Raw genomic sequence first — 12798 nt, 5'->3', positions numbered from 1 at the left:
AATTGTTTTCAACTTTGACGACTGGAGGAACGAACGACGTTCTTCCGATAGGTGCCCAGCCGGGTTCTGAGCGGCGACAGCTCGCACTACCGGCAGCAAGTAGCAACATGGCAGCCAAGCAGACAGGTCAACATGCTTTGACGTCACTCACCGGGACAGTGCCGAAAAGGAAATCGGTAACCATCGAAGCTCCTGAGTTAGAGGGAAGTATTGGACCACTTGGTAAGTGTCAAGCCTTTGATTATGCTACAAATATTAAAAGCCCCACAACATATGAATCAGCCTTGGTAATTGGGCAGCAGCGAAACCATGTCGCGCCCCCAGAACCCCTCATTTTAGAGCAGCAGCGCAATATGGTCGCGCGCTCCACCCATACAAATGTGACCAATTTTGAACCCCACTATCAATCTACATTTTTTAACGCGGAGACTGCACATCGGCAACAATTTTTTTGAAAAATCTAGTCCATTGACAGAGATGGTTCAGCAGCCCGTGTCTAGTTTTGAAAATGTCCCCCCACAAATAGTATATCAGACATCCGCACAAACAATTGCACAACCTTTGCCCTCACATCCAGGAGTATCACAGCAATTGATGCAGGAGCAAGTAGTGCACTCGTTGCCCAATTTGGTGCCTCAATCAATGCAACATAATGTTGTACCAACTTTTCCTTCTTTGCCACCTTTGACGTCTTTGCCCATTACGACGTATCAGCCAACACAAATCCACCAAACCTCCCAGTCAAATGAACACGTTTTGCCCCAGTCAATCCCGCGAAGTGATGGAACCAGAGTTCAGTGTATTCCAAGGAACGATTTCGGTGCGCCGACGAGCTTGACGCCCCAGCAGTTAGCAGCCAGGCAGTCGTTTTCACGGGATTTGCCTTACTTTTCCGGTGATCCAGCGGAGTGGACGATATTCATCGCAAACTACGAATACACAACGGCGGTGTGCGGTTTCTCGAATGGCGAAAACATGTTGCGTTTACAACGATGCTTGAAGGGACAAGCTTTGGAGGTGGTGAGGAGCAGTTTAGTTCTTCCGGCCACAATACCCCATGTGATCGAAACGTTGCGGCTGCGGTACGGGAGGCCAGACCTGTTGATCAACAACCTGTTGCAGAAGGTGCGAGTGATTCCGGTACATCGAGTGGACAAGCTGGAATGGCTGATGGAATACGGAACAGCAGTACAAGCGTTGTGTCACCACATCGAGGCAGCCAATGAGTATGACCAGTTATCCAATCCTCAACTGCTGCAAGAGTTAATTGCTAAATTACCGGATGATCAGAAACTGCTCTGGGCTAGCTATCGTCGTAACCTGTCGGTGGTGAATTTGAAGACCTTCGGAGAATACATGGGCGGAATCGTCCGGGATGCAGCGAGTGTTATTCCATTCAAAACTGAGCAGCATAGTACAAGCAATCGTGAGAAGCCCAAGTCCAGAGGGTTTGTGAACTCTCACTATTCATCGCCCGAACAACATGATCCAGGGAAGAACAAGGTAGTAGCACAGATGGAGAAGCAGAAGAACTCCGAAGTCTTGGAATGTGTTAGCTGTGGGAAGAACGGTCATCGAGTTCGCGATTGTTACAAATTCAAGGCCCTTTCGGTATCCGAGCGTTGGAAACTCACTCGTGAACGGCATCTTTGTTTTTCGTGCTTGTGTAACCATGGTAGGCGTCCTTGCAGAAGTGGCATAAAATGTGATATCGTTGGCTGTAAATATCGACATAATCCGTTATTACATTCTGCGCCGGAAAAAAACTCTACAGAGACTGCTGAAAACCACACTCACCGCTTTCAAGATTCAGAAACACTCTTCCGTATTGTGCCTGTTACGGTGTACGGAAAGTCTGAGACGGTGAATACTTTTGCATTCTTAGATGAAGGATCGGATGTGACGCTCGTGGAGGACGGTCTTGCGAAACAGCTGGGATTGAGTGGAAGTCTTCAACCTCTCTGCTTACGCTGGACAGGGAATGCGTCGCGAGTGGAGCACGATTCACGCATAGTCAGCTTCGAGATTTCGGGTCCCGATAAAGAGAACCGGTATGTATTACCAAACGCTCGGACAGTGGGATGTTTGAACTTAACGAAGCAGAGTTTCCAGGCAGATGCGGCAGCGTTGAAGTACAAATACCTCCGTGGACTTCCGTTAACCAGTTACAATAACGCCAAGCCGCAGATACTCATCGGGATTGATAATCTTCGTCTGGCTGTACCCCTAAAAACAAGAGAAGGAGATGGCTCCGGGCCTATCGCGACAAAAACGCGGCTTGGATGGTGCGTTTATGGTCGACGTAGTGGAAGCAGCAGTACATCCATCAACTTTCACAGCTGCAAGAGTGCAGCAGTTGAATTGCTCAACATCCTGGTGACTGACAACGTTGAAACAGCGATATCTAAACCGCAATTGGAAGAGAATGTTCGAGCTCTGGCCATTATGGAGCAGACCACGAAGTGTGTAGGCGATCGCTTCGGGACAGGTCCACTTAGGGTACACGACCACGTTGTCCTCCCAGTTAGCGACGGAATGGCCAAGCAGCGCTTGAAATGCCCCGAAAGAAGAATATCCTGTGAAGAAAAGCTTATTAAAAATCCGAAACTGATAACGGCGATGAAGGTTATCGATGAGCAGCTCCAGCTGGAAGTCTACCCGGGGGAGAACGCTGCTTTTCAAGAAGGCGTTAACGTTACGGAAAGAAGTTCGCTCACTCGACCTGTATCATTCCTCGACGGGAAAGTAATGCTCCTGAACAATTGCCGAATTAGTGAGTCAGAAACGACTTCCTGCTACACCCTAATCCCAGAGATTCTACCGCAGAGATTGGACTCCATTTCAGGCCTCCGTATCGTGACTCAAAGTATTGATCGAAGCTGTATGGCCGTGCGAGCCGTGCATTTTGAGGCGGTGTCCTCACACTTCACAACTTCCTATGTTCTTGCAGTCGGACGGTTTGTGGGACACCGCGGTGCACCGGCTATATTCTTAAGCAGCAGCGGGACGAACTACGTTGGGGCGTCGAGATTACTTCAGCAGCAGATCACCCGAGGGCTCTTTAACACTCTCACGAATGTCGAGTGGAAGTTCAATCATCTTGGGGCACCACACATAGGGGGCGCGTGGGAAAGACTGGTGAGATCTGTCAAGGTGGCAACTAAAGATGGGTATTCTGAGTGTAAACTAGCCGAGATGCTCAATAATTTAATAGTGGAGGCTGAAAGCATAATCACAACAAGGCCTCTGACTTACCTTTCCTTCGATTCATACGAATTCGAAGCGTTAACTTCAAACGATTTCTTTTTGGAGTGTTCGAACTATTTCAAACAATTCACGGTTTCAATCGAAAAACAACGAAACCTTCGGAAGAAATGGGGTCTCCTATTACAGGAGCTCGATATCCTGTGGGGACGCTCGGAGAAGGAATACCTTCATTCTCTACGACATCAGGACAACTGGTTCCAAAGGGTGGAACCGATCGAAATTAGCAGCTTGGTCTCGATCCTGGACCTAAGGTGCCGCAACGGCTGGGTACGAGGACATGCGGAGATAGGCTTTGGATCCGATGGCCAGGCCTGTACAGCAGTGTTGGACATGAATAGCAGAGAATAGTGCAGTCTCAGAGACCGCTGAGATGCACCCGGGGGAGGATGTCGGCGCGACTAGCAACCCTGCTGTCACCGGTCGAAAGATGACGAATCACCCTGTGCTGCTGACGAAGAAAAACAGATTTTTTCACTCGGCTATCGTAGTTCAGAGTTTGCCGGACAAAAGTGCGCGTCAGTTCAATCGCCAAAAGTTTAAGTGCCGCTTTAGTTTGCCAAGATTAGCTAGCTCACAAGTTCCTCCATTTTTGAGACACCTTACCGATATTGGTATCAAGAGAAGATTGTCGTAAGTTTATAATTGTCTAGCTAGAGGCGTTTTTATTAATTGTTGTTGTTGTCTAGTGGTAGTTCCACTAGGATTCCTTTTTGACCATTATCGAACGCCGATTAAAACCATTAGGGCCCGGAAGAAGTGAAAGCTTTCCTCCTTCTCCTTATTCAACCGTAAGTAGCCAGGAAACAAGCGAAAAGTAGAAATATCTGATGAAGTTTTCTTTAGAAGGCAATTTTCACACGGTCACACGATAGGCCGAAACTCAATCCGGAAAGCGATTCGTAGGCTTAAAAGTATTTATCGCACTAAAATGTAAGTTTCTTTTAATTTGTAACTCTAAACCATGCCACTGAAATTAACCTCACTTTCAGTTTTGAAGCTGTAATAAACTTAAAGTACTGCTATCAGAAGTTAGTGCTTTTGCCTGCGTTTTCGATTCCGGAAGTCTCAACAACAACCTTAAAGCTTTTGATGTAAAACCAGTGTGATAATCTGTGGTCATTAAGTTTTTGAAAGCACTTGAAGTTGAAAAGTGTTGCATGACGCCCCGATTGGCGGTACTGCAAAAAAGCGCCAAAATGTATACTGCTTCTGTAGTCATCATATCTCAGTTTCTTTGCAAGTTTAAGTTTAAAATTGTAACTTTCCTTTCCATGAAACGGAACGCACTGTAAGAAATTCCCTACAGTCTGATTGAAGTTCAAGTGTGTACCTAGTCGAAAGCTACTTGTAGATTAGCTGCATCACTCCCGGAGATTATCGTTACTTAGTTGGATTATTACAAATGCATTTGTCACCGCGTGAATATAAGTGCACTTGAAGCTGCCCACTTTTGGTAAACAGAAACGGCGTCTGACACCCATACACCGTAGCGTTAGCATTTAGTAGAAAAGATTATAAAATCACACTTGGGACAGTTGTTAGTATCAGTTCATCAGTTCATCGACGATTTGTGGACAGAACGGAGCGAAAGTTGTGTCCGGATTTGTTTGTGAAATGTTACGAATATTGAAACGATCCAGTGGATGTGCGGCATCTTCCTTCAGATTTTACTCAGCACAGTCTGCAGCTTCCACTGCCGTTGATCCGGAATGGGCCAATGCGTTACCGTTCGAGAAAATACCTGGGCCCCCAAAGGCGGCACTGATGGCCGGGATGATCTACGGGGGTAAGTAAATATGAGTGTAGTTTTTGTTTGGAATTAAATTATCAATGAGTACATCCATAGACAACTTTAATGTATTCAAGTGTATTTTTTTCCAAGGGAGATTGTACAGATATTTGAATCCTAACTGAATCTAACCGAAATCAACTTTACTAGATTTAGTAGAAATTCGATATCGAGATGAATGCCAACCCTTTTTCCTAGTGATTTAATAACTTGTCTCAGACTATGCACATTTACCTTACTGACAAACTATGGCATTCACACAAATAGAGGAATAAACGCTCCTATGTACCACAAACGATCATTGCGCAGGAGAAATGGTTATTCGAAAGCACGTGCAGCAGTGTAAAAGAGCGTGGAATTTAATGATACTTTATCTACAGGAAATAAGCTTTATCTTATCCCTTGCATTCCATGAAAATTAAGCAGTTAAAAACCTTTTGGACAAAAATAATCTAAAATCTTTCAACTACGTATGTATATGCACATAATTTTATGAAAATATCAGCTTGCATTTTAAAAAGATTTTTGGATATGACATCCCAGGTACGCAGTTAAATATGTTTATGGAAATTTACGAGGGAAAAAATAACGCAACTTTGTAGTGTTTTAGTACTAAGAAATAAGTGTAAATTCAATATTTGTTACTTTGGCATCTTCTTCTTTTGAAGTTGTATAAGTTTTTGTAACCTGTGAAGAAATTTGTTTTACATTGATGCCTTAAATCAAGGCCGTGCGAACGGGGGCGGGAGGGTCTAAGGGTTTAACCCTCCTTCCCTCCCGTTGAGATTTTTCCCAAGTAAAATTTTCACCGTACACAGCAAGAAAAATTCGTGTAAATTTAGATCGAAAACGATGCACGAAAACGGAACATCGAGTTTGATGTAAAATTCTATCAAGGTGTATTTTTTTCAAGGATGTAATTTTTTGAGCGTGTAAATTTAGATCGAAATCAATGCACGAGGTAGGCACAATATCCGTTGTGTAAAAATAAACAGGAATGTAAATTCCAGAATTTATTATCACAAATATTGATATTTTTGCCAAATATTCAGGTTTTTGTGTGAATGAATACGCCACATGTATCATTTTTAATTCATATTTATTTCCAAAACTGATCATAAAAAACCCGTCACGAAAAGCGTCAGGCTGGAATTGTTGTATTTGATGAATCCCAGCACGGGATGTTTTTCGGCTCAGAGTGATCAGCATCCTCGAATGGTTCCGGAACATCTTGATTTTTCGGTCAGCATCACCTGCACACTTGAATTGTTCTGACAAAAGTTTCTCCGGATAACCACAGCCACTGCGAAAAATCTGACCTTGCTGTAATGGAGAGAGAAAACTAATCAGTTTCAACGGCATTCTTCATTTCACGTCTCATAAACTTACTACTTTTGAAGACTCTTTAAATGCTCCTGTAGTTACGCCTTTGAACGACTTCTTTCCGATTAAATTTCCGACTTGTTTACTTTGTGCCCGACGGATTAACTAACTAGAAATATTAAAAGCACAAGTTAAATATGTATCTGCATTCAATTTTAAATCAAACAGAAATAATTTTACACTGTTTGTTGTACATAATTTTCATTGACCGGTTGATCTTTGCATGACGCAACGTAAAATTAAATCAAAACAGTTTCTTCTATTCAATTTTGGAAAAAGACTAATATTACATCGAAAGAAGTTTAAAATTACATATTTTTTAATTACACTCAAGAAAAAATAGATCACTCGTGTTTAAGATTCCGTGTACTTCTAGAAATTTTTGGCTGCGTAGTATCGGGAAATTACTTGATCTCAAAAGGTGTTTATTTAAAAATAAGTGTTAACAAGCAAGTCAGAAATTTGGTTCGTCTTCGGTGGATTTTATTCTGCAATCCCCTTAGACTTCAGATATTTCATTTTACGACTCTTTATGACGGTCACGAATTGAAACTAATTTCTAACTTCATTTCGATTTGCAATTCAATTAACCTTTTTTTTTAACTCTATACTATATCTACAAATTCAAAATTAAAAGTTTTAAATCAATTATCAACTTTCCTCAAAACATCAATTCATTTTTAGTTCTGCGAAAAAAGTTAAAAATGTTTTCCATTTATTTACTTATTCTCATTAAACGAATTTTTAAAGAAATTTGAAAACAAAATGAATTTTAGATATTTGTTAAAGCATGAATCTAATCGTTTAGCAGGTTTCAAGTTTTTTTAACTTTCTGCAGTAATGTTAAAAATATTTGTACTTAATCACATTTTTCCAAAATTTAAAAAACTGTAGAATTCAACTTTCAACTTCATCATGCATCATCAGTCTCAAAATATTATTCCTAAATTGAATGAAGTATAATCAACTAAATCAAAAGTTTCTTCAATGTAGGCTTGATAATAAATCATTCAGTGCCACATTGCCCGGTTTTATTCGGTTTTGCCCGGATATTTAAAACAATGTTTAGGAGCAGTTCGGCCCGGCCCGGTTGTTTGGATTTTATTGAAAAATGCCCGGATTTATTAATTTTATTTTGGCTAATCACATAAAAGAAAAACAAGTTGTGTAGTAATTTTTTTATTTATGCCTTCATAACGAAATTTTTTTCAGCAAGTATTATAAAAATAATCATGAATGGTTTTTCAGAAGCCTGAAATACAAATTAAAATCTGTCGATGAGTTTTGATGAACTTTTTTTTCTTATTTTTTTAATTTTTCTTGATTTTGGTTAAATTTTTCTTGATTTTTGTTAAGAAATTTCTGAGTTTTGGCCAAATTCACCTGGATTTTTTTTCTGGCAACCTTAGTTATCAATGATTGATTTTACTTGAAACTGAAGCATTTTAAAACTCCATATCACCAAAACTAAAAGTGATAATCCAAATTTGATAAAAGTTTCGAGTTCAAGACGCTAAAATCTACCAAATCAATCATTAAAACACAAGCACTTAAATGAGTTATCAATTAAATTCAATAAATTCTTTAAAAAAGTTTTTATAATGGCAGGACGTGTTTATTGAAAAAAAAATCCTTGTTGAATAATAAAAATAATGTATTTAAATTTCATTTTATACTTTAAATTAATTTTCAAAAAAAAAAATTCCGAATTTTTTGGTACAGTTTTTCTAATAAATTGACCGCATTTTTAAGTCAAAGTTTTTATATTTTTTGATTTTTTTTTTCTTTTCTTTTCAACAACTGTTTTTTAAGCTGTCAAAAACTAGCACTGAAATTTAATTTTGTTTTTTGGACACATTTGTCATTTTTGTCATTATTGTCATTTTTGTCATTTTTGTCATTTTTGTCATTTTTGTCATTTTTGTCATTTTTGTCATTTTTGTCATTTTTGTCATTTTTGTCATTTTTGTCATTTTTGTCATTTTTGTCATTTTTGCCATTTTTGTCATTTTTGTCATTTTTGTCATTTTTGTCATTTTTGTCATTTTTGTCATTTTTGTCATTTTTGTCATTTTTGTCATTTTTGTCATTTTTGTCATTTTTGTCATTTTTGTCATTTTTGTCATTTTTGTCATTTTTGTCATTTTTGTCATTTTTGTCATTTTTGTCATTTTTGTCATTTTTGTCATTTTTGTCATTTTTGTCATTTTTGTCATTTTTGTCATTTTTGTCATTTTTGTCATTTTTGTCATTTTTGTCATTTTTGTCATTTTTGTCATTTTTGTCATTTTTGTCATTTTTGTCATTTTTGTCATTTTTGTCATTTTTGTCATTTTTGTCATTTTTGTCATTTTTGTCATTTTTGTCATTTTTGTCATTTTTGTCATTTTTGTCATTTTTGTCATTTTTGTCATTTTTGTCATTTTTGTCATTTTTGTCATTTTTGTCATTTTTGTCATTTTTGTCATTTTTGTCATTTTTGTCATTTTTGTCATTTTTGTCATTTTTGTCATTTTTGTCATTTTTGTCATTTTTGTCATTTTTGTCATTTTTGTCATTTTTGTCATTTTTGTCATTTTTGTCATTTTTGTCATTTTTGTCATTTTTGTCATTTTTGTCATTTTTGTCATTTTTGTCATTTTTGTCATTTTTGTCATTTTTGTCATTTTTGTCATTTTTGTCATTTTTGTCATTTTTGTCGTTTTTGTCATTAAATTGCTTTAGAATTATGAGTTTTAAAATTTTAATTTTTTTGTGATTCATAATTTTATTAATTTTTATCGTTTTGTCAAATTTCAGGCCTCTTTACCCAGGAAGGCACCCTGGTCGATCAGCTGCAAACCATCCGCAAAACCTATGGTGATCTGGTGAGGGTTCCGGGCGTTTTCGGCCGACCTACTCGGTTGTTGTCTTTCAGTCCGGACGACTGTGAGAGGGTGTTCCGCACCGAGGGTCAATGGCCAATGCGCGCATCGCTGGAAACGTTTACCTACTACCGAAAAGAGCTACGCAAGGATGTCTTCAAGGATATGGGCTTGGTTACTGAGTAATTTCGATGGTTTGTCTCGATGGTGATTTAAGGTATTGATGATAATTTTGCTTTCAGACACGGTGAAGATTGGCACAAATTTCGAACGATAGTGAACCCAGTATTGATGCAACCCAAAACTGTTAACTTATATGTTGATAAACTAGATGAAGTGGCCAGAGAGTTTATTGGGATGTAATGAGCTCAAATGGTTAAAATAAATACTGCATCTATTTAAAACTGATTTCTAAAATTTTTAAGAATGGGATCCCTGAGAGATGAGAAGAGCGAGTTACCTGGTAATTTCAATCAATGGATAAATCGCCTAGCAATGGAGATGATGGGTGTCTTGGCACTCGACACCAGACTTGGAGTTTTGTCTGCTGATAAAGCAGGAGAAGCTGAGAAACTTGTCGGAGTACGTTAGACACTAAAAAACCTATTTGCTTAAATTTATAATTTGAAAAAAATTTCCTTTCCAGTTGGTCAGAGACTTATTTCAACTGTCGTTTGAATTGGACGTTCAACCCTCAATTTGGAAATATGTTAAAACGCCGACCTTCCATCGTCTAATGGCTGTATTCGATGAAATCACTCAGTAAGAATGTTCTTTTAAGTCCTATTATCGAGTTAAAATTTATGCCGTCCAAAATTACAGGATAATCAGTGCCAAAATCGACGAATCCATCATCCGGTATGAGAAAAATCCCTCGGTCCACAGTGATACCATGAGTGTGCTGGAGAAGTTGCTGAAAATTGATCGGCAGGTGGCCTTCGTGATGGTATTCGACATGATGCAGGCCGGAATCGATACAACTTCAGCAGCCACTACCGGAATCCTGTTTTCACTGGCCACAAATCTGGACAAGCAGAACAAACTTCGAGAAGAACTTCGGACCATCATGCCCACGAAAGATTCCCCACTGACGACGGAAAACATGCGAAACCTTCCCTATCTGAGGGCTTGCATCAAGGAGTCACTCCGACTGGTTCCTGCCATCGTTGGAAATGCCAGGAATACCGGGCAAGATCTCGTCCTTCAAGGATATCAAGTTCACAAGGGTGTAAGTTGTTTCAACTTCAACAATCGATATCTAATCTAAATTCGTACCATTTCTCTTCCGCAGACCGAGTTGATGATCTCATCGGTGGTGCTCAATCAGGACGATCGGCATTTCGAACGGGCAAAGGAGTACATTCCGGAGCGGTGGCTTCGTGGAAACGAGAGTCCGAACGTTAAGGATGTGCATCCGTTTCAGTTTCTACCGTTTGGTTTTGGGCCACGTGCCTGTGTCGGGCGTCGACTGGCTATGATGGAGATGGAAATATTCATTGCACGTGTGACGCGCCAATTTGAGTACCGCTGGAATCATGGTCCACTGAGGATTCGGAACTCCATCGTTAATACGGTTGAGAATGAGCTGAGGTTCGAAATGAAAGATGTTGAAGATTAGTTTCCACTACAAAAAATATATTACCTTGTGCATAAAATTTCAAAATCGTCTTTTCGATATTAAAGAAAGTGTAAAAAAACGAACTCTGTGTTCGGACAACGTTATTTTCAACTTGTGGCTCCGTGCACTGCCAGTCACAGTGCGTTCCATCATCCTAGAGATGCCAACCGCCTCATTGGACGAACAAGTGAAAGTGGCCGACAATATTTTGAAAGTCCGGAGGAGTGATCCGCCATCCGTTCCCTCCGTCGAACAGTACGCGTTGGAACAACGCATCGAGGCACATTCTCGCCGTCTCGATCGGGTACTTGGTGGAAATCCCACAGTCATGAGCGGCCGACGAACCGAGATCAGGCTCGATCCTCAAACCGTCGCTCCCGGTCATCAAGCTCCCGGAGATGGATATGTTGATTCCATTACCGAAATGGTGTCCAGCCTTTTTTTATTAGTTGATTACCCGGGCGGTAAATCCCGGTTTACGGAATGTATTCCAAGGTACGGCTAACCACCGCGTCCCCCAGTTCGCTACTCTTAGTTCATGGGTATAATGATATACTCCGGGTACATGATATACTCTGAGACCATTTTCAGCAAAACCTCTCACCCTTACGACTCGACGTCTGAACTCTCTTTTAACGATTTGAGAATCGACATCTCCTTGCAATGACTCGAGATTCCCACATAAACCTCTCTTCTTCGCGATTCGAGGCCTGATCTATCCTCTATCCTCTAACGACTCGAGATCTGACTCCTCCTCGTAATGACTCGAGGTAACCATTTAAACCCCTCTTCTTGTTGATTAAAGGTTTGATCTCACACAAACCTTTCCTCTTGAAGATTCAAAGATTCAAGTCTTGATCTCTCCTCTAATGACTCGAAGCCCGACTTCTTATCTCCAGGATTGGAGATTTGCCATCGTGTTCCGTCTCATCGTCTCTACGTAGCAAATGTCTCGTGTGAACTCGGGAACGAGTGGAGCACGATCAGCGAAAGAGGATTACACTCGGAAGCAGCGTTGCCAACCTTCCAGATTTTCTCTGGATCTTCCAGACTTTTTGGACTTTTGCCAGACTTTTTTTTAGGTTTCCAGACCTCCAGACTTTTGTCATTTCTTCCAGACATTTCCAGACTTTTGAGTTTCGACATGAATTTTGTGACAAAATAATAAAAATTCAAAATTTTCGTTGCAAAATGGTAGGAAATGATTTGAATTAGTAATTGAAGAGTGAGGAATGTCACGAAGATGATAGTAAAACAGGAAGTAAAGCATAAAACGTAGTACCGCTGACATCACCACAATAGTCTCAGCCATTGATAGTGTATAGAATGTATGGTTATTATGAAGTAATGAGTGTAATTCCCTAGACTGCAATATTGCGTGGCGACCAAAAAAAAAAGGTCATCACCTATAAAGAGTTCGTCATCCAGACTTTTCGAGACTTTTCCAGACATTTTTTCAAAATCTTCCAGACATTTCCGAAAAACAGTTGGCATCATTGCTCGGAAGCCGAACTGAAAACAGTGTTATTTTCTTCAGGTTCTTTGTTGTTTGAAAAGAGCCGACCAACCCTGGTATACGACGGATACACGCACGTTCCCGGCGAGCCGAACAAGGTTGGCGATATGATCAGCCGAATTGAGACCATCTCGACCACCAGCAAAACAATAGACTTTGAGTAAATGGCCATCCAGCAGGAAACCAACCCCAAGCTACAGCAGTATTTACGATCCATACCAACACATACCAGCTTACTGCTGTAGTCGCTTTGCTCCCTCAAAAAATCTACTGTGACATCTCCACCGAAGCAATCTCGCCAAGCCATTTTCAGGAAGCTTCACAATCATTCGCATTCAACAAACGATATGTTTGGCCATCG

At 40.1% G+C, this 12798-nt stretch overlaps 1 protein-coding gene across 2 annotated transcripts; it reads left to right on the top strand.

The window, feature by feature from the left end:
* Positions 1–3750: 3750 nt before the first annotated feature.
* On the top strand, positions 3751–11004 carry LOC129746090 (cytochrome P450 CYP12A2-like). Of its 2 annotated transcripts, none has more exons than XM_055739554.1 (10): positions 3751–3897; positions 3954–4055; positions 4114–4197; positions 4257–5053; positions 9239–9485; positions 9546–9662; positions 9729–9885; positions 9950–10065; positions 10126–10531; positions 10595–11004. In XM_055739554.1, the coding sequence occupies exons 4-10, from the start codon at positions 4882–4884 to the stop codon at positions 10919–10921; spliced, it is 1542 nt and encodes a 513-aa protein (XP_055595529.1). In that variant the 5' UTR covers positions 3751–3897; positions 3954–4055; positions 4114–4197; positions 4257–4881; the 3' UTR covers positions 10922–11004. The 2 variants fall into 2 exon arrangements, with proteins under 2 accessions (XP_055595529.1, XP_055595528.1); XM_055739553.1 differs by having other exon boundaries at positions 4111–4197.
* The last annotated feature ends 1794 nt before the right edge of the window (positions 11005–12798 follow it).

The sequence above is a fragment of the Uranotaenia lowii genome, chromosome 2, assembly GCF_029784155.1.
Source record: "Uranotaenia lowii strain MFRU-FL chromosome 2, ASM2978415v1, whole genome shotgun sequence".
Taxonomy (NCBI): domain Eukaryota; kingdom Metazoa; phylum Arthropoda; class Insecta; order Diptera; family Culicidae; genus Uranotaenia; species Uranotaenia lowii.
This window is presented reverse-complemented; position numbering and strand designations above follow the sequence as displayed.

Excerpts from the sequence above, each read along its gene's own strand:
- LOC129746090 (XM_055739554.1), top strand. The coding sequence starts at position 4,882 with ATGTTACGAATATTGAAACGATCCAGTGGATGTGCGGCATCTTCCTTC. Across the intron at positions 5,054-9,238 it reads GGCCGGGATGATCTACGGGG|GCCTCTTTACCCAGGAAGGC; the intron begins GTAAGTAAATAT and ends GTCAAATTTCAG. Across the intron at positions 10,532-10,594 it reads GATATCAAGTTCACAAGGGT|ACCGAGTTGATGATCTCATC; the intron begins GTAAGTTGTTTC and ends TCTCTTCCGCAG.